The sequence below is a fragment of the Scyliorhinus canicula genome, chromosome 13 (assembly GCF_902713615.1).
Source record: "Scyliorhinus canicula chromosome 13, sScyCan1.1, whole genome shotgun sequence".
In the NCBI taxonomy this organism is placed as follows: domain Eukaryota; kingdom Metazoa; phylum Chordata; class Chondrichthyes; order Carcharhiniformes; family Scyliorhinidae; genus Scyliorhinus; species Scyliorhinus canicula.
In genome coordinates this window covers 25,814,825-25,837,396 of record NC_052158.1, presented here as the reverse complement: position 1 = coordinate 25,837,396, position 22,572 = coordinate 25,814,825, and the positions used below count along the sequence as shown (strand labels likewise).

The window sequence follows — 22,572 nt, the reverse complement described above, 5'->3', positions numbered from 1 at the left end:
TAATTTGCTTAAAAATTCTTTTAAAATGTCGTTCACCCCCCTAGGTCCAAGACCATGTTATCCTCCCTTTTCCTTACTCTCCCAATCTCCCTGGCTGCCTCTCTCTTCCTCCGCTGGTGCGCCAGCATCCTACTCGCCTTTTCCCCATATTCGGATAATGGCCCCCCTTGCCCTCCTCAACTGTTCCACCACTCTCCCCGTGGTCAACAACTCAAACTCTGCCTGTAGCTTCTGACGCTCCCTCAGAAGCCCAGCGTCAGGCCCGTCTGCCTATCTCCTATCCACTTGAAGTATCCCCTCCACTAATCTCCCTCTCTGCTCGTTCCATCTTTCCTCTATGGTACCGAATCGAAATTAGTTCACCTCTCACAACTGCATTCAAAGCCTCCCAAACCGTAGCTGCTGCTACCTCTCTGTTTAATTTGTTTCCAAGTAATTCTGGATGGACTTATTCATTCGACCACAGACCGCTTTGTCCGCTAACAACCCAACACCAGCCTCCACAGTGGGCAGTGCCCTCTCTTCTCACTCAACCGCAAATCCACCCAATGCAGGGCATGATCAGAGACTTCAATTGCCAAAAATTCCATCCCCGCCACCTTGAGAATTAGCGTCCTGCTCAGAACAAAATATGAATATGGCAGTACAATTTATACGCATGAGAAAGAAAACGAAAACTCCTTTGCCCTGGGGCGCTCGAATCTCCACGGGTCTACAACCCCTCCCCCCCCCCCCACCCAATGATCAGGACGTGAGACTCCAAGTCCGGGATCCTGCCTAACACTCGCCTGATAAATCCCACATTGTCCGAGTTCAGCGCATATACGTTCATAAGCATCACCCTCCAACTTCACACTCACCGTTATATATCTACCCCCCTTTTCAGCCACAATTCTTCCAGCCTCAAACGCCACCCGCTTACTGATCAATATCGCTACCCGCCCTGGTCTTTGAGTCCAGCCCTGAGTGGAACACCTGACCAACCCACTCCTTTCTCAATCTCATCTGGTCAATAATCTTTAGATGTGTCTCCTGAAGCATTGCTACGTCTGCCTTAAGCCCCTTTAAATGCGCGAAAATGCGAGCCCGTTTGCCCGGCCCATTGAACCCTCTCACACTCCACGTAATCAGCCTGGACGGGGTAGAGGGGGGGAGGGGCTGCCACCCCACCTCGCCGACTAGCCATAAACTTTTTTTGGCCAGCCACGAGCCCGTGCCCCATGCTTCCCCAAGCTCCCCCACAAGCAGCAGCCGTTCCCGATCTCCCATTTGTCCCCCGATAATAGTTCCCCCTGTCAGCAAAGCAGCCCCCCCCCCCACAACAGCACCTAAAATCAAATCCCTTCAAAACAGAGCACCCTCAATCCACCACCCCAGCCCAATACTTAACGCAAAACTACATACCATCTTATTTGAGCCGAAACAAAATTACAAAGATTACAAACCACCGTCACATAACTTCTTCAATACTTAAGTGTCCTTTAAGACGCTTCTAACTTATATCGTCCGGTGTCTGAAAGTTAAAATGCCGGTCTTCATGCGTAATCCACAACCGTGCTGAATACAGCATCTAGAATTTCATCCCCTTCTTGAAGAGGATCACCTTCACCCAATTGAACTCAGCAGGTCTCTTGGCCACGAAAGGGAAAATGCTGGAAAATCTCAGCAAGTCTGGCAGCATCTGTAGGGAGAGAAAAGAGCTAACGTTTCTTGTCCGATGACTCTTTGTCAAAGGTCTCTTGGCCAGCTCCGCTCCCAGGTCCTGATAGATGTGCACCTCGCTGTTCTCCCATCTGCTGCTCCACTCTTTCTTGGCCCACCGCATGACGAGTTCTTTGTCCGAAAAACGGTGGAAACGCACAACCATTGCCCTTGGCAGGTCATTCGCCTTCGGCTTCCTTGCGAGGGCTCTATGCGCTCCATCCACATCCAGAGGGGCAGAAAACGCCCCGGCCCCATCAGCGTCTCCAACATGTCCCCCATATATGCTCCCGCGTTCGACCCTTCAGTTCCTTCAGGGATGCCAGCAATCCTTAAGTTCTGCCTCCTGGACCTGCTCTTCAGGTCATCCAGCTGCTCCTGCATTCTAGTCTAGCGCCCATCTAACACCTCCACCTTGTGCACCAACCTGGATAGATAGTCCTCTTGGCTGGACAACTTCAGCTGAATCTCTTGTATCACTTTCCCTTAGGCCGCCTGATTCAACACCATTTGATCGACCGCAGCCATGATCGGGTCCAGCATTTCCTTTTTCAGCTCAGCGAAACAGTCCTTAAAGAACTTCATTTGTTGCTCCTCAGACCACAGCCGCCGCTTCCTGGTCCTGACTGTCCGCCATGCTGCGCAGCGGTACCAGCTCTGACTGCTTCACTCTATCTGGGCTGAGTCTTTTCACATGCCACTTAGTCCAATTAGCCATACATTGGAGAGTGAATCCTTCTTAATATTGTCCACTGCACCGATCTATTCCCTCAAGTCCGAGAAAAGTCGGGGAAAAAGTCCGAAAGTCCGTTCTAGGCGGGAGCTATCGAATGTGCGACCTACTCCTCCATGGTTGCCACCGGAAGTGAAAGGTGGAGATATATGAGCAACAAAAACATGCTGCGTTCGTACCGCTGCACATTTTGCTCATTGTGCTCGAGATGCTTCAACTAGGTAATCCTGAGAAACGTTTTCATAATTTGAATTAATGCAAAAAATATGATGGAGTAACTACCAGAAGGGATCATGCAAGCTCGTGAAATAGATTATGGGCCTTTCGGTTGTTCGTCCAGTGAATGTAAATATCATTGAACAGAATTAGCTTAAATTAAACAAGAGCAAGCTACGGTGGATGCCAGAAATCTTCAATACAGCCAGAAAATGCTGGTTTAACTCAACAGTTCTGGAGAAAAATAGAGTTAACTTTTCGAATCCATATAAAGCTTTTAAAGATCCTAAGGGTCATATTGACTCGAGACGTTAACTCGGTTTATTTCACTATAAATGCTACCAGACCTGCTGAATTTATCGCACATTGCCTGTTTTGATTGCAGTTCAATTGATTGGGCTTGGTAACCAATCAGCCTCTCTCTCCTGTCACAAAAGTTTCTGGTGTCCGTTTGAAATTTGGAATTTCTGCATTTTGTCTGGTGAAGGGAAAGACGTCTCTCCCTTCAGAACCAGGCTCGCATCAATCAGTATCGTGGAGAATGTGAAAACACGTTCAACTCGGGGAGATATGCTCACTGAACTTCCTTAGAATAGGCAGCAGGAAATATTGAATTGTGTCGTAGTTGGCAAATAATAATTTTTCTATAATTTCATGGAAGGATGCATTTATTTGAATGGACGTGGCAGAAATACATCTTGTGTGTAAAACGCAGGATGGATGGTAATGTGATTATCCTGTTAATCCGTTCTATTTCGACGGTTACTCGTTTCTCATGAGTGCCTAGCTTGCATATTCGACGTGACGAATATTCCTTTTATATTCTATTCCTGAGCTCCAAAGGCTGTTGTTACCTGCTGTGCCAGCATCTGGTTGTCTGCGATGTATGACCCAGGGCACCCAGATCTATCTGCACTGAAGCACTACGAGGTCTCTTTCATTTTGATTATGTTGGATTTTCATTTTTAGGAGCATAATGGATACTTATCCGTGTTAAGCTCCATCTGCCTCGTTTTGGTCCATTCATCTTACTTCTCTATCTCCATCTGTAAATTTATTATTTCCTCATTGCAACTTACTATCCCCCTAATTTAGTGTCATCTGCAAATTTGGTTGTAGAATCTTCTATCCCTGCACCAAAGTGACTAACAGGGATTGTAAATAGTTGGGTCCCGAGGATCGAAATCTGTGGCACCCCTCTAGTTACATCTTTAAAATCAGAAACATACCTATTCATGCCGACGTCTGCCTTTTGCCGGTTTATCAGTCTTCTATACAAGCTAATACATTACCCACATACAGCTCCAAGGTCTTAAGGTGCTAACTTGCCTACTCCTGCTCTAACACATGAGGAACATTCAAGTTTAAATGTCATCCATCGACGCTTAAAATTACCCATTTAAATTTCTGCAAGGTGCTCCAGTAATCTTTCCACAGCTTTAATTGATAACTTATACGATTGCTTTCTGGCTTAAGAACTTAACCCTTATAGTTTTAAACAATTAAATAATAGTCATGTGAAACATTACACTGCACAAACACACTAGGACACGTAATCCGTTCTGTTCTGCAGGAAAACACTGGAATGCCACAGGAATCAGAAGACCAGTGCTTGATGTTGAAATACAACATCAATACAACAGTGCATCATGAGAATATAACAAAACACCACGTGTAGGCACCATTAAATTATGAGCGTGGCATTGAAGATGCATAGCATGTATTCTAAATCCTGCGATCCACAGTAGCGTGGGATTTCGACAGCACGAGAAAGCATATTATCTCTTACTGACATCGGGAAAACAAGGAAGTGGCTGATCAACTAAGGCTCAAATCGTGACATGAGGTTCGAAAGCAGTTTGAAAAATCACATATCGAGTTATCTTTCCCACTTTCTCCCAATCCTTTTCCGTCAAATGCCCCCCGAATCAGTTCTCTCCACAGACCGCCATTTCAAAATCACACGTTAACAATGGTTCTCCCTAACACTCAATAACAATAGTGCTCCTCCAACATTTGCAACCATCAACTGTAGATCACAATATTTTTTTATACCTGTGTATAATTCCTCTGTGCTGGCTGTGAAAAGATAGAGAACACAAGACTCAGCTTTATAATACGGTGCCTGACATTCTACAAAAATGTATTGGGGTATTTTCTCTACAAATGCATAAATATCTATGTGAATACACACAACTTGATTTAAAATGCCGTAATGATATACACATAGAGACAGTCCAACCTTGCCAGTGGAAGAATAATTTTAAATTTTGTAATGTTAAAGCAAGTTGAACATGCATACTGGGAGCGAAAATTTGCAACAATAGCCCATGTTGCAGAAAACAATTTTCGTTCATCTCAGCAGTGTAGAGTTTGGACGAGAAGGAGAGGAACTGCTCAATAGTCATGTTCCAGCTTTATGTTGGAATATTCGTGTCTGTTACAACAACATTAATCCAGCCAATACCCATTGATCAGCATAAACTGCTAGATAAAATTAACAACGGCAAACCGATGTAACCTTGGGTTATAAATTCGAAAAATGGTGTTGTTATTCGAGTTATTTGATCAGGCCTTATAAACCTACGGTTGGGCAGCATGGTAGCATAAGTGGATAGCACTGTGGCTTCACAGCGCCAGGGTCCCAGGTTCGATTCCCTGCTGGGTCACTGTCTGTGTGGAGTCCACACGTTCTCCCCGTGTCTGTGTGGGTTTCCTTCGGGTGCTCCGGTTTCCTCCCACAGTGCAAAAACCTGCAGGTTATGTGGATTGGCCATGCTAAATTGCCCTTAGTGTCCAAAAAGGCTAGTATGGGTTATTGGATTACAGGGATACGGTGGAAATGGGGGCTTAAGTGGGTCCGCGCAGACTCGATAGGTCGAATAGCCTCCTACTGCACTGAATGTACCCAACACAGGAACTTAAGGCATCGTTTTTGGCGGCAACACAACTCCAGCGTCGTCCAATCGGCCGCTCTTATGTTCATGAGTTTGTCTTCTTCGAATTAGCATGTTTCCTCAATCTGGTATGAGCGAAACATAAGACCATAATATGCAGGCCATTCGGCTCAAGTTATTCATATTCTTGAGAATACCCTGGGGGCGTTCACACCTGGTTTCAATTAGACTGCAACCCATTCATAAGAACATAAGAACTAGGAGCAGGAGTAGGCCATCTGGCCCCTCGAGCCTGCTCCGCCATTCAATGAGATCATGGCTGATCTTTTGTGGACTCAGCTCCACTTTCCGGCCCGAACACCATAACCCTTAATCCCTTTATTCTTCAAAAAACTATCTATTTCTACCTTAAAAACATGTAATGAAGGAGCCTCAACTGCTTCACTGGGCAAGGAATTCCATAGATTCACAACCCTTTGGGTGAAGAAGTTTCTCCTAAACTCAGTCCTAAAACTACTTCCCCTTATTTTGAGGCTATGTCCCCTAGTTCTGCTTTCACCCGCCAGTGGAAACAACCTGCCCGCATCTATCATAGCTATTCCCTTCATAATTTTAAATGTTTCTATAAGATCCCCCCTCATCCTTCTAAATTTCAACGAGTACAGTCGCAGTCTACTCAATCTCTCCTCATAATCCTACCACTTCAGCTCTGGGATTAACCTAGTGAATCTCCTCTGCACACCCTCCAGTGCCAGTATGTCCTTTCTCAAGTAAGGAGACCAAAACTGAACACAATACTCCAGGTGTGGCCTCACTAACACCTTTTACAAGATGGAGTCTTAAACTCCATCCCTCTAGCAATGAAGGACAAAATTCCATTTACCTTCTTAATCACCTGCTGCACCTGTAAACCAACTTTCTGTGACTCATGCACTAGCACACCTAGGTCTCTCTGCACAGCGGCATGCTTTAATATTTTATCGTTTAAATAATAATCCCGTTTGCTGTTATTCCTACCAAAATGGATAACCTCACATTTGTCAACATTGTATTCCATCTGCCAGACCCTAGCCCATTCACTTAACCGATCCAAATCACTCTGCAGACTTCCAGTATCCTCTGCACTTTTTGCTTTACCACTCCTCTCAATGTCATCTGCAAACTTGGACACATTGCCCTTGGTCCCCAACTCCAAATCGTCTATGTAAATTGTGAACAATTGTGGGCCCAACACGGATCCCTGAGGGACACCACTAGCTACTGATTGCCAACCAGAGAAACACCCATTAATCCCCACTTTGCTTTCTATTAATTAACCAATCCTCTATCCATGCTACTACTTTACCCTTAATGCCATGCATCTTTATCTGATGCAGCAACCTTTTGTGTGGCACCTTGTCAAAGGCTTTCTGGAAATCCAGATATACCACATCCATTGGCTCCCTGTTATCTACTGCACTGGTAATGTCCTCAAAAAATTCGACTAAATTAGTTAGGCATGACCTGCCCTTTATGAACCCATGCTGCGTCTGCACAATGGGACAATTTCTTTCCAGATGCCTCGCTATTTCTTCCTTGATGATAGATTCCAGCATCTTCCCTACTACTGAAGTTAAGCTCACTGGCCTATAATTTCCTGCTCTCTGCCTACCCCCTTTTTTAAACAGTGGTGTCACGTTTGCTAATTTCCAATCCACCGGGACCACCCCAGAGTCTAGTGAATTGTGGTAAATCATCATTAGTGCATCTGCAATTTCCTTAGCCATTTGCTTTAGAATTCTGTGATGCATTCCATCAGGGCCAGGAGACTTGTCTATCTTTAGCCCCATTAGCTTGCCCATCACTACCTCCTTAGTGATAACAATCATCTCAATGTCCTCACCTGCCATAGCCTCATTTCTATCAGTCGCTGGCATTTTATTTGTGTCTTCCACTGTGAAGACCGACCCAAAGAACCTGTTCAGTTCGTCAGCCATTTCCTCATCTCCCATTATTAAAACTCCCTTCTCATCCTCTAAAGGACCAATATTTACCTTAGCCACTCTTTTAAAAAATATATTTGTAAAAACTTTTACTGTCTGTTTTTATATTCTGAGCAAGTTTACTCTCATACTCTATCTTACTCTTCTTTATAGTTTTTTTTCTTAGCCTTCTGTTGCCGCTAAAGATTTCCCAGTCCTCTAGTCTCCCACCAATCTTTGCCACTTTATATGCTTTTTCCTTCAATTTGATACAATCCCTTATTTGCTTAGATATCCACGGTCGATTTTCCCTCTTCCTACCGTCCTTCATTTTTGTTGGTATAAACCTTTGCTGAGCACTGTGAAAAATCGCTTGGAAGGTTCTCCACTGTTCCTCAACTGTTCCACCATAAAGTCTTTGCTCCCAGTCTACCTTAGCTAGTTCTTCTCTCATCCCATTGTAATCTCCTTTGTTTAAACACAAAACACTAGTATTTGATTTTACTTTCTCACCCTCCATCTGTATTTTAAATTCCACCATATTGTGATCGCTCCTTCCGAGAGGATCCCTAACTATGAGATCATGAATCAATCCTGTCTCATTACACAGTACAAGATCTAGGACCGCTTGTTCCCTCGTAGGTTCCATTCCATACTGTTCTAGGAAACTATCGCGGATAAATTCTATAAACTCCTCGTCATGGTTGCCTTGACCGACCTGGTTAAACCAATCGACATGTAGATTAAAATCCCCCATGATAACTGCTGTACCATTTCTACATGCATCAGTTATTTCTTTGTTTATTGCCTGCCCCACCATAACGTTACTATTTGGTGGCCGATAGACTACTCCTATCAGTGACTTTTTCGCCTTACTATTCCTGATTTCCACCCAAATGGATTCAACCTTATCCTCCATAGCACCGATGTCATCCCTTACTATTGCCCGGATGTCATCCTTAAATAACAGAACAACACCATCTCCCTTACCATCCGCTCTGTCCTTCCGAGTAGTTTGATACCGTCGCATATTTAACTCCCAGTCGTGACCATCCTTTAACCATGTTTCAGTAATGGCCACTAAATCATAGTCATTCACTATGATTTGTGCCATCAACTCATTTACTTTATTCCGAATACTACGAGCATTCAGGTAAAGTTATTCCTTTTAGTATTACTGGGGCTATTCACTGAGCTTCCCTCAGCCACTGTACCTTGTACTGTCGCCCTTTTTGATTTTTGACTATGTCTGCTCTGCCTTGCACTTTTCCCCTTACTTCCTTTTGCTTTTGTCCCTGTTTTACTACCTTGCAACTTCCTGCATCGTTTCCCACCCCCCTGCCACATTAGTTTAAACCCTCCCCAAACGGTTTTCATAATGAAAATGGTTCCAGTTTCTTTACATAAAGGTGGTATCCAGTACTATTTTAATGTGGCCTTACATTATGCAACACAGTTAGAAGATTTCTCGTGTTAGATCAATTTTACCCACATTGTGCCCGAAATGTTCTCCGATCACTATGACTGCTAAGCACATAGTAACAAGAATTATTTACGACCTCTCTAAAATGAATTGAAATCACTAAAGCTTCCTCCTCCCACACTAAGAGACTTGTTGAATAATGCCGATCTATATAATCTTGGAGATTGTTTCGGTACTGTTTAAACAGTGGCAATCACAGCTGGAAACACGTTCGCGGAACAAACACGTGGACTGCACAAGCAGAAGGATTTCATCGTAGCTCATGTAAGGAGAAAGCCGAAGCGCATGAAGTATGGATGGCTTTTGCACCCATGGGTAATGGAGACTTGCGAATATGTCAAGCAATTTATTTTTGTATTTAAAACTCCATATCCCGTTGAAGTACCATCACACGTCAGTGCGATGCATTCGCACACCCTGACACAGGAGCTATTTAGGACAGTCATTGGACATGAACGTGGCCCATTCTATCATAGCAAATCCAGTAAGTTTCAGGCATGCAATCTTGCTGGGGAACTTTCTGTGTTAATAATGAAACAATGCAGGACTTGTGGTGGCAGCGATGGATTGAGAGGTCGCTTACTTGGCAGCTCCCGCTCATGGTGGACATTTGGGACTTTCCCCACGACGTGTGGGGAATTTGGATGCTGGCGAAGCAGAGATGAAGAATTCCCCACCAGTTTATTGATTCGTGGACCAGAAGTGGTCTGCAAAGAAGAGATTGTTCGACAAAGAAGGGAGTGAATTTAGCGGCACAGGAAAGCATGGCAGAGGCTGCGGGACTGGGATCGCCGGCACAGTGGTCAACGGAGCAGCTGGTGAACTTCCTCCAGCAGGCAAGAGTACCTGGAGCCGGTTAAGACAGGGATTGACCGTGTGGAGCACAGGGACAGGCGATCAAGAAGGTGGAAGAGGCGGTGGCTGAGCACGAGGACCAGCACACCACGGTGGAGGCGGAGTTGGGCTGATGAGGGACCACCAGAAAAGGCTGCAAGAGAAGGTGGAGGATTTGGAGAACAGGTTGTGCATAGAGAACTCGAGGATCGTTGGTCTTCCGGAATGTGTTGAGTGATTGGACACAGGAGATACGTGGTGCATATACTCGGGAAGCTGATGGGAGAAGGTGCGTTTACTAGGCCCTTGGAGTTGGACAGGGCACACAGAGCGCTTGAATGAGACCGAGGGCTATGGGTGTGCGATTCAATCGGTTCCTGGACAAGGAACAGATCTTAAGGTGGGCAAGGCAGACGAGGAGCTGCAAACGGGAAGCCAATGAGCTGAACATTTACCAGGACTTCGGTGTGGAACTGGCTGAGAAGGGCGAGGTTCAACAAAGTAAAATCGGCCCTCTTTAGGAAGGGGGTGAAGTTCGGCCTGCTACTGTACCCAGCTCATTTGTGGGTCACCTATGAAAGTCAGGAACTGTTTTTCGCATCGTCGGAGGAGGCGATACTCTTTGTGAAAGACAGGTGATGGAGGACATTGAAATCGGGGTGGGTAATTCTGCATTTGTGCTGCTTAATTTCTTTTCTTTTTGGTTTTGTATATATTGGTTTGTCCCACGTTTTGGGCCGTGGCTCTGTGTTGTATGTGGCTTAACTTTGTTATAATTGGGGATGGTGGGCTGAACTTTCTTCTTTGTATTCGTTTGGGATTCTTATGTTTTGCATATGTATGTCCCAGAGGGGGTGGTGGTGGTGGTGGGGGGAGGGGGGAGGGGAAGGGGGGGGGGCTGCTGGGAGGGAAATCATAGAATATAGAATGTAGAGTGCAGGAGGAGGCCATTTAGCCCAAGGAGAATGTACCGAGCCACTTAAGCCCTCACTTACTCCCTCTCCCCGTAACCCACTAACTTCTAACCTTTTTGGACACAAAGGACAATTTAGCATGGCCAATCCACCTAACCTGCACGTCTTTGGAGGAAACCGGAGTACCCGGAGAAAACCCACACAGGCATGGCGAGAACGTGCAGACTCTGCACAGACAGTGACCCAGCGGGTATTGGAACCTGGGACCCAGGCGCCTTGAAGCCACAGCGCTATCTAGTGGGGGCTAGAATGCTTGGCGCCATGGACCAGTGCTGCCAGGCTAACTGGGCGGGCGAGCTCACGGGCGCGCAGTGGGGTGGGGCGAGCATGTGACTTATTTGTTATGGGGGGTTGAGATTGTTGTTTTGTTAGGGAGGGAAAGGGGTTGGGAGGCGGAACTGTTCTGCTGACAGTGGAGGGACGCGTTTGAAGACAAATGGGAAGTTGATGACGGTAGATAACCGAGGGTGGGCCTGAGGAATCGCGGGTCGCGGGCCGGAGCTGGCCTATGAATGGTGATAGTTGATTGGAAGGGGGCGGGGGAGGAGGACACCCTCCAACTACGCTGATCACACGGAATGTGAGAGGGCTGAATGGGCCGGTCCAGAGGGTTCGTGTGTTTGCGCGTCTGGAGAGGCTGAAGGCAGACGTGACAATGTTACAAGAGATATACCCGAGGGTGGTGGATCAGACCAGGCTGACGAAGGTTTGGATCGAGCAGGTATTTAAGTCGGGGCTGAATTCTAAAAGTAGGTGTGTTGCGATCTTGATTAATAAGCGAGTTTCGTTTGAGGTAGGGAGCATAGTAGCGGATTCGGAGTGTATGTGTATTATGGTGTGGGACGTTGGAGGCACTGCTGATGGTCTCAGTAAATAATTATGCACAAACTGGGATGACGCGGAGTTTATGAGGCGGGTGTTGTGGAAGAGCAGGGTTGGACTCACATCGGTTGACCATGGGAAGCTACTTTAACACTCTTATTGAACCGAGGTTAGATTGGTCGAGATCAAGGACAGATAGGGTGCCATACACGTCGAAGGAGTTAAAAAGGTTTATGGAACATATAGAGCGTGATAGTGGGGGGGGGGGGGGGGGCGTTGCTGGTGTAGATCCGTGGAGGTTTGGATGGCCAAGAGTGAAGGAGTTTTCTTTTCTCCAGGTTCACAAAGTGTACTCCCGGAATGTTTTTTTTTGTTTTGCACAAGGCTTTGCTGTCGGGTGTGGTGGATGCCGAGTATTCGGCAATTGTTGTGTTGGGCCATGCCTCACACTGTGTGCACTTATGGTTGAGCAAGGAGAGAGGTCAGCGCCCGCATTCGAGACTGGATGTGGGACTGTTAGCCGATGAGGTGGTGTGCGGACAGGTAGGGGAGGCCATCCAAAATTATTTGGATATAAATGATACGGGGAACATTTTGGCAGCAATGTTGTGGGAAGCGCTGAAGGCGGTGGTGTGGGGGAGCTAATTCCGATATGGGCTCATAGGAAGAAGGTGGAAAGGGCCGAGACGGATAAGTTGGATTATGGAGATGTTCCAAGTGGATAGAAGATATTCTGGAGCCCCGGAAACAGGATTGTTGAAAGTGTGGCAGAAGCTGCAGATGGAGTTTGGGCTGCTACCTGCAGAGAAGGTGGTGGGGCAGTTGAGGAAGGCGCGAGGGGCGAGAAGACCAGTAGCATGCTAGCACATGGGCTCAGGAAAAGGGAGGCGGCCAGGGAGATGGGAAGAATGAAGGACAGAAGAGGAAACTTGGTACTGAACCCAACGCGGGTGAACGGTGTCTGAAAGGCGTTTCACAGTCGGTTGTATGAGTCAAAGCCCCCATCTGGGGTGGAGGGGATGAGGGAGTTCTTGGAAAGGTTGAAGTTTCCGAAGGTGGAGGAAGGGCCAGTGGAGGGACTGGGAGCCCCGATCGGGATTGTAGAAACGCCAGAGGGATTGGAGGCCATGCAGTCGGGCAAGGCTACCCAGTGGAATTTTCCATGAAGTTCTCTGGGATGCTTGGGTGCACGGCTGCTAAGGGCATTTACTGAGGCAAGGGAGAGGGGTGTTCGTCCCCCAACAATGTCACAAGCCTCGATGTCATTGATTCTGAAGCGGGCGAAGGATCCCGAGCAATGTGAGTCATACAGACTAATCTCCTTATTAAATGTTGATGCCACATTGTTGACCAAAGTCATGGCCTCGAGGATAGTGTCCCAGGGGTAATAGGGGAAGACCACACGGGGTTTGTTAAGGGTAGCCAGTTAACAGCCAATGTTAGAATGCTCGTGAATATGATCATGATGCCCTCTGAGGGGAGGGAGCCATAGGTTGTTGTCACTATGGACGCAGAGAAGGCCTTCGACCAGGTGGAATGCATTTCATTGTGGAAGATCCTGGGATGGTTTGGGTTTCAGCAGAGCTTTATTGACAGAGTTCGGTTGCTGTACCAGGCACCGATGGCGAGAGTGTGGATGAACCGGGTTAGGTGGGACTATTTTAGATTGCACCAGGGAACAAGGCAAGGATGTCCCCTCTCACAGGTGTTGTTTGCCTTGGCTATAAACCATTGGCGATGGCGCTGAGAGCGTCAAAGGACTGGAAGGGGCTCGTCCGCGTGGGTTGCGGGGGGGGGGGGGGGGGGACTCAGTGTCTTGCTATATACAGACGGCCTACTCCTAAATATTTCCAACCGGTTGGCGGAAATGGCGGAGATTATGTGTCTCTTAGGGGAATGTGGCCAGGGACCTGGGGGACAAGTTGAATATGAGTAAAAGTGAGGTGAGCACGATCTAAGCGAGAGGGCAGGAGAGTAGGCAGGTAGATTTGCCGTTTAACGTGGTGGGAGGTAGTTTGCGTTGCCAGGGTATTCAGGGAGCAAGGAGGTGGGAGCAGCTCCACACATTGAATCTGGGCCGATTAATCCAACAAATGAAGGAGGACTTTCGATGGTAGGATATGCTCCCACTGTCACTGGCATGGAGGGTAGAGACCGTATCGGTGATGGTTCTCGGAAGATATTTGTTTGTTTTTCAGTGTCTTCCTATTTTTATTCCAAAGGCATTTTAAGCGGCTAAACACGGTGCTTTCTGGGTTTGTGTGGGCGGGTAAAACCCCGAGTAAAGAAAGTGTTGCTGGAGCGGAGCCGAAGGGAGGGAGGGCTGGCACTGCTCAACTTTCGGAACTACTACTGGGCGGCGAATGTAGGCATTATTAGGTAGTGGGGAGTTGGAGAGAGTCGTTGTGGGAGCGAGTGGAGGTCCCATTATGCACGGGCACAGATTGGGGCATTGGTTCTTGCCGGCCCGGTACTCCATAAACACAGTGATGCTGGCGGCCCTGAAAGTCGGAGGGCAATGGCGGAAGCATATGAGAGTAGAGAGAGTGTTGGTGTGGGCACAATCTGTGGTAATCACCGGTTTGTGCCGGAGATGATGGATGGGGGTTTGGGAAGTGGCAGATAGCGCGTACTGAGAGGCTGGGAAATCTGTTTATTGATGGGACTTTTCCCCGTTGGGAGCATCTGGAAGTGAAGTTTGAATTGCCTGGAGGGAATGCGTTCAGATATCTCCAGGTAAAGGATTTTGTGCAAAGGCCGGTTTTTACCTTTTTGCTCCTTCCGCCACAGGGGGTACAGGACAAGGTAGTTTCTAGAATGGTGGTGGGGGAGCGGAATGTATTGGAAATTTACAAACAACTCATGGAGTGGGGGGATTCCCAGATAGTGGACACAAAACGCAAATAGGAAGATGACCTGGGAAAGGAGTTAGAGGTGGGTCTAGGGAGGATGCCATGAGCAGAGTCAATACGTCCTCATCATGGGCCAGGCTCAGCCTGATACAATTCACCCATAATGGTGGCACGGGTGAGCAAGAATTTTTGAGGGTAGAGGAGAGGTGTGGGCGACGTGCAGGAGAGCCCGCAAATCATGTCCACATATTTTGACATGCCCGAAGCTCAGGGGGTTCTTGCAGAAATTTGCAGATGTCATGTCCAGGGTGTTAAAGGTGAGGGTTACATCGAGTCCAGAGGTGGCGAATTTTGGAGTGGCAGAAGACCCGGAAGTCTGGGGGGCGAGAGAGGTTGATGATTTTGCATTTGCCTCTTTGGGAGTCCGGAGACGGCTCTTACTAGCGTGGAGGGACTCGAATCCCACGAAAGCAAGGGTATGGTTAGTGACATGGCTGGGTTTCTCAGGCTTGAGAAAATCAAGTTCGCCCTGAGAGGTTCATTATTAGGGTTCATTCAGAGCTGGCAGCCGTTTATCGATTTCTTCGGAGAAAATTGAACTGTCAACAGATTCAACAAGGGGGGGGGGGGGTGGGTAGGGAGTAAGGGGGAAATTAGGGGAGTGGGAGTTAGACAATGTCGGTCTATCTTAGGGGAGATCTGTGGGAGATGAGGAGTGTGTTACGCATTGAACTATGTTTATATCTGCACCTGTGTCTTTTGTTATTATGAACACAGTAAAGCATTCATACAATGTCTTAAAAAAATAATGAAGCAGTGCAAGTTTTGTTTTACCTCTTGTTTTCCCTGTTGGACCTGGAATGTAGAATGACATAAACGTAATAATGTTATGTTGAGAAGGATGAAAGAAGAAACATGAAGGAGAGGAAGGAAATAAATAAACAAAGAAATGAAGCAAGCAACAAGCAATAAAGAAACACTTGTAATTAGAAGAACATTTTCTATTTCTTCCAATGGTTACATTTTGATGCTCCATCTCGATTGCACCAAGCTAACGCTTGCTTTCTGATTTTGGGAGAAACTTCAACAGAGAAACTTCGAAAGGCAATGTGGAATATCCCGAGATCTGGTGGTCTACGAAAGTATGTGCGGATGCACTCTTTCATCATTTTGTATACCTTTACCACCAATGCTGATTAGCACACAATTATAAATAAACAGCTTTCTTTATCAAGATGACAATAACATGAGAAAATTTTGTCATCTGAAAATTGATTCTGAATAGCATCGTTACAGTGCAGTCTAATATTTTGTAAACGAATGAGTCAAAACGACAAACGTTAAAGATGACCTAAACACGGTGGCCTAGTGGTTAGCACAACCGCCTCACGGCGCTGAGGTCCCAGGTTCGATCCCGGCTCTGGGTCACTGTCCGTGTGGAGTTTGCACATTCTCCCCGTGTCTGCGTGGGTTTCGCCCCCACAACCCAAAAATGTGCAGAGTAGGTGGATTGGCCACGCTAAATTGCCCCTTAATTAGAAAAAATAATTGGCTAATCTAAATTTAAAAAAAAATTAAAATAAAAAAAAAAAGATGACCTAAAATGGGAAATATACGCACAAATAAACGTGCAATGCAAGCAACATGTACCTTGGAAAGGCAGGCAAAAAATATAATCTTTTGCGAACCTAGTGTGGTGCCTGTTCCTTGTAGTGCGTTAATTTCTGTAAAAACAAATCAGAATAAGGACGTTAACATTTCCTTTTGAATTTGTACTAGTGAATTGTGGTTAATCAAACTATATAAATCATTCCCTCTACTTAGGAAAACATGGAAACAGACCAACATTATAAAGTCCACCGTAATAATTAATAACCTCTGCACGGCGAAGGGCGGCATTGAGTAAATACATTTGAGATCGTTTCGAAAGCATTAAATTGCAAGTAGAATCACAGAATCGAAATATGCAGCACAAAAATTTCAGTCGTATGGTCATTAACAGTTTCAAAAAATGGTGAATAAACAGCAGAACATAAAAGTAATTTGATACAGGAAGCAGGTTTGTCTTTTAATTTCGCTTAATCATGACACTCTTTTCCAAAAACATAAAGACAGGACAAAACATCTTTGCGGATGATTCCACAGTATTCAGTACTCTTCATACCTCCCGAGGTGCTGAAGTAGCCCGTGCCCACATGTAGCATGGCGTGGATAATATCCCAAATCGGACAAATGCATTTCAAGTACCACACACACCAAGACAATAGACGATTTTGGGCAGAATGGTCCCATATATTTTCAGAGTGTGAGGCTTTCATTGAAAACCGGCGGCGTGAAGCTCTGCAGCTGCTCAGCCGAATTTTAGATCTTGAGGTTTATGAAAGAAAAATCAGACAGCGTCGTTACTGTGGTGGAGGAAGGTCTAAAGGAACTGGAGGGGCAGGCTGCACAGATATCGGGCATCCTACACAAACGGTGCCCTAAACAGCCCTTCGAGCAACCTTCCACGCCATCGACACTTGGACTACAAACGTGGGGAGAGTAGGGGGGAATGGTTCCTGTACTTTTAACATTAGCATACGGCTCTTCCGGTCACCGCTCCCCATGCCCCCACCCCGCCCCTCTTCCCCCCACTACCAGAAGCATCAGTATCCTAACTCACTTCACCGGCATCAGAACCCGACTTCTCCACCCCCAATAAACATTGCCACCGGGACTCCCTCGCACAGCCATCTGACGCGCTGGCAGTGCCAAACTGTGCCTTGCTGCATTGCAGAGCATGCCTTTCTTCCACTGGCATTTCCATCTTCTTGGGCAGTATGCTTATCTTTGCCCGAAGGGGGAAATCCCTCGACTGATTCACGTTTCTAAATAGCGGTGAGGTTTGAATATTCAGTGAGGGGTATCATTGAAATACCGTAAAACTATAAACATAACATAGCACGGAAGGAAGCCATTCGTCCCATCGCGTCCATTCCGACCCAAAGACACCCAGGTGCCCTTTCTAATCCCATATTCCTGCACACGGTCCCACGTACTGCAGTTTACAGCACTTAAGGTGTAGGTCCAGTTACTTTTTATAAGAGTTTTGGGTCTTAGCCTCTTCCATCCACCAAGGTAGTGAATTCCAGACACGTATGACACTAATGATTTTCTTTATGTTCCCTTAAGAATTAGCTTGAATCTATGACTCCTGTTTTTTGAAGTCAACCACTGGAAAGAGGTTCCTCCTGTCTACTCTTTCTCTGCCTCTCAACATTTTGTCCACCTCAATCATGTCACCACTCAGCCTTTTCTCTTCCAAAGAAAACATCTCCAAACTCTCCAATCTTTCCTCGTAGTTCCAATTCTCAAGCCCTGGCAACATTTCAATAAATCTTATCTGGATTCTCTCCAGCGCAATTCCATCCTTCCAGTACGGATTACCAGAGTCGCAGACAACACTTTAGTTGTCGCCTCACTACTGTCTTATATAGTTCTATCATTATATCGCGACTTTGTATCCGATACCTCTGCCAGTGAGGGAGAGAATTCCACAGACCTTGTTTACGATCTTATCTACCTGCACTGTTATCTTTAAGGACCTGTGCACTTGCACACGAAGATTTCTTACTTCATCTACCTAGTTCAGTCTTTTCCCGCTTATTGTGTATTCCCCTTTATTGTTAGACCTCTCTAATACATTACCTCACATTTACCAGAGATTAATTCCATCTGCCACTTTCCTGCCTACTCCAGCAACTAATCGATATAATTTTGGTGGTGACAGCTATCCTCGACACTATCCACTTCACGGCCAATATTTGTGGCTTTTGAAAATTTCCCAATCCTGCCCGAACTTTCAAATCCAAATCGTTAATCTATCAAATAAACAGCAGAGATCCCAACACTGAGCTCGGCGGAATGCCAGTTGGAAAAGTTTTCCATTCGCAAGGGCAGCCATCGACCGTTCCACTATGTTTCCTGTTTCTGAGCTAACGTTGGATCTAATTCCCTACATTACCCTGCATCCCATGATATTTTACTTTTTGACCAGTCATTATGTGGGGCCTTGCAAATGCCTTGCTAAAATCCATGTAGCCAACATCCACTGCACAACCGTTATAAATCCTCCTTGTCACTTCCTCAAAGAATTCAGTAAAACCTTTAAGGCATGAACTTCCCTTAACAGCGCCACAGTGACTATCCCTGACTGGTCCATGCCTTTCGAAGTGAAAGGTTATTCGACCTCTGATGATTGATTCTAACAATTTTCCCACCATGAAGTAAGACTAACCAGTCTACAGTTGTTTCAGATTTACTTCATACCCTTCTAAAGCAATGGAACCATATTTTCATTCCTCAAGTTCCCTGGCACCTCCCTTCTGTCCAGTGAATGTTGGAAATTTATTCTGAGAGCATTTGCTATTTGCTCTCTAACCAGTTGCAATATCTGAGGAACCAATCAATTGGGCCCAGGTGACTTATCTACTTTGCAGGATTCCAACACCTCTAATACTTCCTCTCCCGTTATGATTATTTTGTCCAATGTTTAACATTGCTCCTCTTGGATTACTCGATCCACACCATTCCTTTCCTTTGTGAATGGCAAAATGGTGGCAAAAAAAATCATTTGAAACTCTTTCCATATCCACTGCATCTTCACACAATTTCTCTCTTTACCTCTGATGGGTTCCACTTTTTAATCTAACAAGCCTCTGGTCTTTATTTACTGTTAAAACATCTTTGGGGTCTCGTTAACATTGCTTTCTAATAACTTTACATGCATTACCTTTGATTTCCTTATTTCCCCTTTCAACTTGATTTCTGCACACTCTATATTCCTCCAGGCTAACTGCAGCATTGAGGTTTTTGTGACTATCATCATGCTTGGGGATTCATAAATTATATTAAAGCGTGTGCAAAGCATGCTTCTCGTCCTGAGGGCGCAAACCTGGTTACCTCACCGGCGAGTGGTGGGGAAAATTGGGAAACAAGGGCTGGATTCTCCTTTTTCCTAGCTGTGTGTTTCTTGGCAGCGCACTGTTCGCTGACCACAGGATTCTATACTCCCCCAGCATTTGTATTTCAATTTTCCATTGAAGTCAACCGACACCCCGGGGAAACCCACGGGCGGGGCTGCGCTTGCAGTGAGAAAAGTGGATCGCAAGGGCCACGGCCAAAGATGTCGCTGATGAGAATCTCGTTTCCCGATTCTCAGCAAGTTTTGTGTCCGTGTAACGATTCCCGGTGATGGTGGACACCCATCATCGCCCCTCTCTCTAGAAATGCAGAATCACACGAACCCCACATAGTCAACCTCAATACCAATGTTTACTGAACTGATATCTGCCTCCTAAGTGAAAATTAACTGAACCATTTATATCAATACTGCATGCAGAATCTTTCCAAAAAATTGCAAAATATCAATTACGGTGAGAAAAAAGGTGGGATTCCGATGCTTTCTCAAGGAATTCGAGACTCTTAGCCAAACAAAAGCGAGTGGGATTCGTCACTCTGGCTTAACTAGGCCTCTGGGTCATTTACCTGCAGTCTTTTGCAAGAGCTGTCTCACTGTAAGGTAAATGGCATTGCAACGATTATGGTCTCTCTTCGTTAAACTGATATATTTGAAAGACTTTGAGCAATATTAATTATTAAGATGGATCCATACTTTTAACATTATGAATGCAGATTGATTAACTGTGCACCCCTCTATGCCGCCATCCCAATGTCATGCTTGACCATGATTGACATTTTCTACACCCGATTAGAACTTATTTTTGCCGAACATTGACATAATGTTGCAAGATTGGGCACGGTTTAATTCCAGGACAATTCATCATCTGAACATTCGCGATTCTTAAAGGACGTCGCGCCGAAATACCTGATCTACATTTAGGATCTACACCACGAGACTTGTAGCAGAAGTAAGGCATTCAGCCCATCGTGGCTGCTTCGCTATTTAATGAGACCATGACTGATCGACATGATAATACTCAACTCCACTTTGCTCTTACCTTAATGCAATTAGAATTACAGCATCATGGAGTTACAATGCAATGCAGAAGGGATCGATTCGGCCATAGAGTCTGCACAGACTCTTCGAAATAGCACTTTACCTATGTCCATGGCCCCTCTCCATCTTGCCGTATCCCCATCAACCTGCACCTGCACGTTCCTGGAAACTATGGGGCATTGATAATGGCCAATCCACCTAACTCGCACATCTTTGGGTTGCAGGAGGAAACCGGAGCACCCTGAGGAAACCCACGCAGAGGCGGTAAGAATGTGCACACTCCACACAGACAGTCTTAAAGGACGTCCGAATTTGGGTTCCTGGCGTGCTGTGGCAGCAGTGCTAACTACTGTGCCATCGTGCCGCCAGAATGCAACGATAGAATAGTGTGACATGAGCTTTATTTTGGATGCCATTCTGCTTCTTCCTTCTCATTCTCTTCTATTTTTCGCCCAGAGTACTATAAATTCCAAGTCCTGGGGTTTTCCATATCTCTTCCAATGCTCATTTTGGGTAAGCAACCCTCTGTCACAATGATAGATTAAGCATGACTTTGTCGTTTTGTGCGTCTCCAACCAAGCATTATATTTGAAGCCTATTTGTTGCCACTTGCAACCAAAAAGACCAGGAAGACAACTGCACAATCGAATAGACATTATGCCTATAGTGGGCGCTACAGAGAATATTCGTGACACCTGATCCCTAGTAGTTGCCGATCTACAAGTTTCCTTGAAATTAATTATTATCAGGCGACTTATCAAGGCTGCAGAATATGGGAGCATCTGGAAAACATCGTGAACCAGGTCAAACACTCCTGTAGTAAGTGCTTTCGGCCTGAATAACTTCGGTTCAGAGTCAGTTACCTGGAGGCCGAACTGCATGCACTGTGACACACGAACGAGGGAGACAGTTGCCTGGAAGCTTTGTTTCAGGAGGAGATCATGTCCAATAGGCTCCAGTCTTTTGAATTGGAAAGTGGTCAAGGATGGCATTGATCTGCAGCTGATGCAAGTAAGAGGACACAAAGAGCAACTGCAGGAGTACCAGTCTGGGTTCTCTCAGCTTGTTTCGATAGGACAGCAGGTTGCTGGAAGGATGAGCTAATTAACCATGGCACACTCAGGGAATTTCAGGGAACTCATGAAAATATGAGAGTGAACACATGAAAGTGGATACATTGCCTTAAAAAGCAATAACATATGGCAGCATTGGCAACCAGCTATTTAGGTAATGGTACCCAGAAGGTTCCGGCAAGGGACGGTGTTTACAACCGTAAAATAAGTGGCAATTAGGGCCAAAGTGGACAAAGTTGATTAAAAATGCAAAATAATGTCCATTTTCTTAAATTCGTCTAGTTTTCGGCGAAAAATAAATGAGTGAACGGTACATATTCAGGTTAATGGGTGAGATTGTATAACCCTATCAGAGACGTGAGTACAGATAAATCAAAGCTAGGAACAGAAAATGCATGGGACTTTTCATTAAGTCAGGCAGGATATAAAGTCTGGTTACAGTATTGGGATGCGATGGTATATGTGCGATAGCAAGAAATGATCTTGGACCGGAAGATTTAGGAGCCGTATTGGTGGAAGTAAGAAATATCAAGAAGAACTTGGCGGGTGGTCATAGAACATAGAACAGTACAGCACAGAACAGGCCCTTCGGCCCTCGATGTTATGCTGAGCAATGATCACCCTACTCAAACCCACGTATCCACCCTATACCCGTTACCCAACAACCCCCCCCCCCCCCTTAACCTTACTTTTAGGACACTACGGGCAATTTAGCATTGCCAATCCACCTAACCCGCACATCTTTGGACTGTGGGAGGAAACCGGAGCACCCGGAGGAAACCCACGCACCCACGGGGAGGACGTGCAGACTCCGCACAGACAGTGACCCAGCCGGGAACCGAACCTGGGACCCTGGAGCTGTGAAGCATTTATGCTAACCACCATGCTACCGTGCTGCCCTCATGTTTACACCTCCTAACAGCTGCTATACTGTAGGACGGAGAATACATTCGGGAAATAATGAGGGCATATCAAAAAATTATATTAATCCTGGGTGCCTTTTATCTTAATGTGAATTGGGAAAATAA

The 22,572-nt window shown here is 45.8% G+C and overlaps 1 protein-coding gene across 1 annotated transcript in view; it reads right to left on the bottom strand.

Annotated features, from left to right (window-relative positions):
- The window catches only part of LOC119975530 (zinc-binding protein A33-like), a 556,168-nt gene that overhangs the window by 317,876 nt on the left and 215,720 nt on the right, over positions 1-22,572 (bottom strand). Inside the window, exons 40-43 of the mRNA XM_038815321.1 lie at positions 20,000-20,026; positions 16,162-16,197; positions 15,308-15,328; positions 4,706-4,729 (exon numbers count right to left, since the gene is read on the bottom strand). Of these exons, the coding sequence (XP_038671249.1) occupies positions 4,706-4,729; positions 15,308-15,328; positions 16,162-16,197; positions 20,000-20,026 (108 nt within the window). The remainder of the gene's footprint in view (positions 1-4,705; positions 4,730-15,307; positions 15,329-16,161; positions 16,198-19,999; positions 20,027-22,572) is intronic.